The following is a 2,866-nucleotide window of genomic DNA, read 5'->3' on the forward strand; positions in this document are numbered from 1 at the left end:
CACACACATTTTTTCATGAACCTTTGAAATAAACTCATCTTTTGGCAGATTTAATTAGGCATGCATTTTAAATAAGTACGTTTGTATTGAAAGAAGTCAAAGGGCCTTACAAATGGATAGAGCAGACTTTTTATACATATCTTTTATATACAGGAGGACACTTCCAGTTGCCTTATCATCTCTTATGATATATCATAACCCTGACTGTTAACTGTTAAGCATGTAGCCAGAATGTAGCTTCTGTACAATCATGGGCTTCCAAAGCTACCAAGAGGGACTTTGGGTTCTAGAAGAACTTTCTCCTAGAAAAAACTTTACCAGAAAAAATTTCCTCATTGCCCCAACAAACTTAAGATCCTCATGAGTTCACGTCAAGAGAGAAATATGGTTAAAACATTTGTTAATTACCCAAAGTCACAGATGTTTGGGGGACAAGTCACCAGTATGATTGATCCCTCTTTGAGAAGGGGATAAGACAGGGCCCCACGCACCCTAAATTGATGCGTTCCACATTGGGTGGGATGCCGTCTGGGATGGAGGTCAGGTACCGGAAGGTGCAGTGCACCTCTGAAGGCACATAACAGGCACAGCGGCGAGGACAGGCCCTGCCCCCAGGGGTGGCCACCAGGCAGATCACAGCGAAGGAGAGTAGCAAGCAGGTGATTCTCCTGCCTTCCACCTTCATCCTGAAAAACATCACACCTTGGAGTTCTAAATATGCTTCAAGCAAAGTCCCAGGACCACCACACACAGTACCTGGGAATCTGGAAGACCTTCCCTCAGGGTATAAGTGGCCAGTTTCATTCACCCCTTTTGTGGTGAAATGCACGCTTTACAAAACCACAGTGTGTGCTGGCCTCACGCCGGGCTTTATGATCACGTGGAACATTTACTGTTGTGAAAATTTCTTCACAGCTTCTCACGTCTTAATGGAAAGCAGCAATCCCCACCACTCAGGGACTCACTGACAAGAAAAACTGGGGACTATAAAGAAGATACTGTGACAACCGAAATCTATAAGGCCGAGTTTCCTGTTTATACATTCGTTCTTTTAAAATAATGTTCAAAAACTGACTATAAAAGTAATACATGTGCATCACAGACAATTTGTAAACTGTAAATAAGTAGAAAAAAAGTTACTCATAATCTCACCACTCAGATATAGTCATTTACATTTTACTATGTGAGTATTTCTTTCCAGCCTTTTCATATATTATGTATTTATGTATATGTGTATATATATCTATGTGGGTATGTATATATATGATCAGACTTAATTTTGTAACACATTTTATCACTTAATGTATAATGTGTGTTTTTTCATTTTATTAAGCCTTCCAAAATATTTTTAAGGGCTGTAATAATCCACTGGAAGGGTGAATAAATCTCTTTCTAACATGACCTCAAGTCCTTGCCATAAAAGACACATTGGACACTTCCCTGCCAAGTAATGTCCACAGGCAACAGTAACTGACCAGCTGAGAGGACTTGAGCCTTGGACCTGTGCTGCGGTGAGCTCCGCTGACCCCGGCAGGCACGATGCTGTCCGCTTTTGCTCTGCTCAGAACATCCCTCTGCCTCTTTCCTTGGTCCCTGCTCCTCCTCAGCTCTGCCATGAGAGTGGGGGAGCGTAACCAGGGAAGAAATATGCTCAGCTTGTGGGGAAAATGACATGTTACCCCCATGGGGGGCAAGCCCAGGGATCTAAACCTAATTCTTTCCTGAAGTTCGGAACATACAAGGGTTGAAATAAAATCTTTATTATGCTTTTCTAAGAAAAGTGACCTTTATAATTTATAAATCTCAACGTTCCTTGGGAATAGAATTGCTTCTTTTGGATCCTACCAGCAGCCATCCTTTAGCTATGAACTATGCTAGAAATAACAGGGATGCTCAATTGCTTGCCTCTTTATATAGATATACAGACAATAAAATTATTATTAGAATTCAGCCCAAATTAAAATTTAATATAGGATTAAGCACCTGGTACAAAAATTTTACATGAGCTCGTATGACTGGAGACAGCATTTCCACAGGGTTGTCATTAGATAAGCAGAGAAAGGAACAGCAGGATGAGGGTAATTCTCTTGTTCAGCTAAAAATAGCAGTTCTGGTTATGCCCACCTGAGAGTCAGTTAAAAGAGAATCAGAAGCATAAAAGATCTATGGATAATGGATTCACACAAACTTAAAACTGAAAATGTACACAATGAAATAGGAATTGACAATACCTGGCTCTTCTGGTCCTGAATCCTCTTGTGACACAGGCAGAGACAGAAAATCTTCCCAAGAAATGGCAAATTGTGTCCAAATCTGAGGAAAACTTCTTTGCTGCGAAGCGAGCAAACGTCTGGGCTGCGTCTTCCTGGCGTAGGGCTGGGGAGCGCTTCTGTGCAGAGGGACACGGGCCACTCGCACGCCTCCGGAGTCCACGGCCCGAGTGCAGAGTGTTCCAGAAGTGCGCCTTTATTGTGACTGCTGTTACAGAAACAAAAAGCAACGTGCAGGCTTTCTAGCCTCCTTCTGCTCCCTCAGTTGTGTGCTTTAGTTCTCCTCGAATGTCACGTAACTGTTACTGTCACTCCCTTTTGCCCCCAGGTCCCAGGAGCTTCTCCTGGGATTGTCGTTTTGTGCAAATCTAAGGATCTCCACCTCCTGGCATCTTCCTCAGTGGGTTTTTCCCCGGCGGCCTTCCTTGAAGAAGTGACTTTGTCTCCTTTGCTTGCGTCCCCTGTCGCCCTTCGGTGCTTCCCACCCATGCTCGGCGCTCCCGCCCTGCTCCCCGCGCGGTCCCGGTGGGCGCGCGCCGCCGGCTGTCCCCAGCTCAGCGCCCGGGGTCGCGCGGACGGGACGTGCCAGAGCGCGG

The 2,866-nt window shown here is 44.7% G+C and overlaps 1 protein-coding gene across 1 annotated transcript in view; it reads right to left on the minus strand.

Moving 5' to 3' along the window:
• The window catches only part of LOC103610409, a 9,175-nt gene that overhangs the window by 4,305 nt on the left and 2,004 nt on the right, over positions 1-2,866 (minus strand). The window contains exons 3-4 of the mRNA XM_008594587.1: positions 2,232-2,478; positions 492-686 (exon numbers count right to left, since the gene is read on the minus strand). Coding sequence (XP_008592809.1) covers positions 492-686; positions 2,232-2,478 — 442 coding nt within the window. The remainder of the gene's footprint in view (positions 1-491; positions 687-2,231; positions 2,479-2,866) is intronic.

This window comes from Galeopterus variegatus, unplaced genomic scaffold (genome assembly GCF_000696425.1).
Source record: "Galeopterus variegatus unplaced genomic scaffold, G_variegatus-3.0.2 Scaffold11104, whole genome shotgun sequence".
In the NCBI taxonomy this organism is placed as follows: Eukaryota; Metazoa; Chordata; class Mammalia; order Dermoptera; family Cynocephalidae; genus Galeopterus; species Galeopterus variegatus.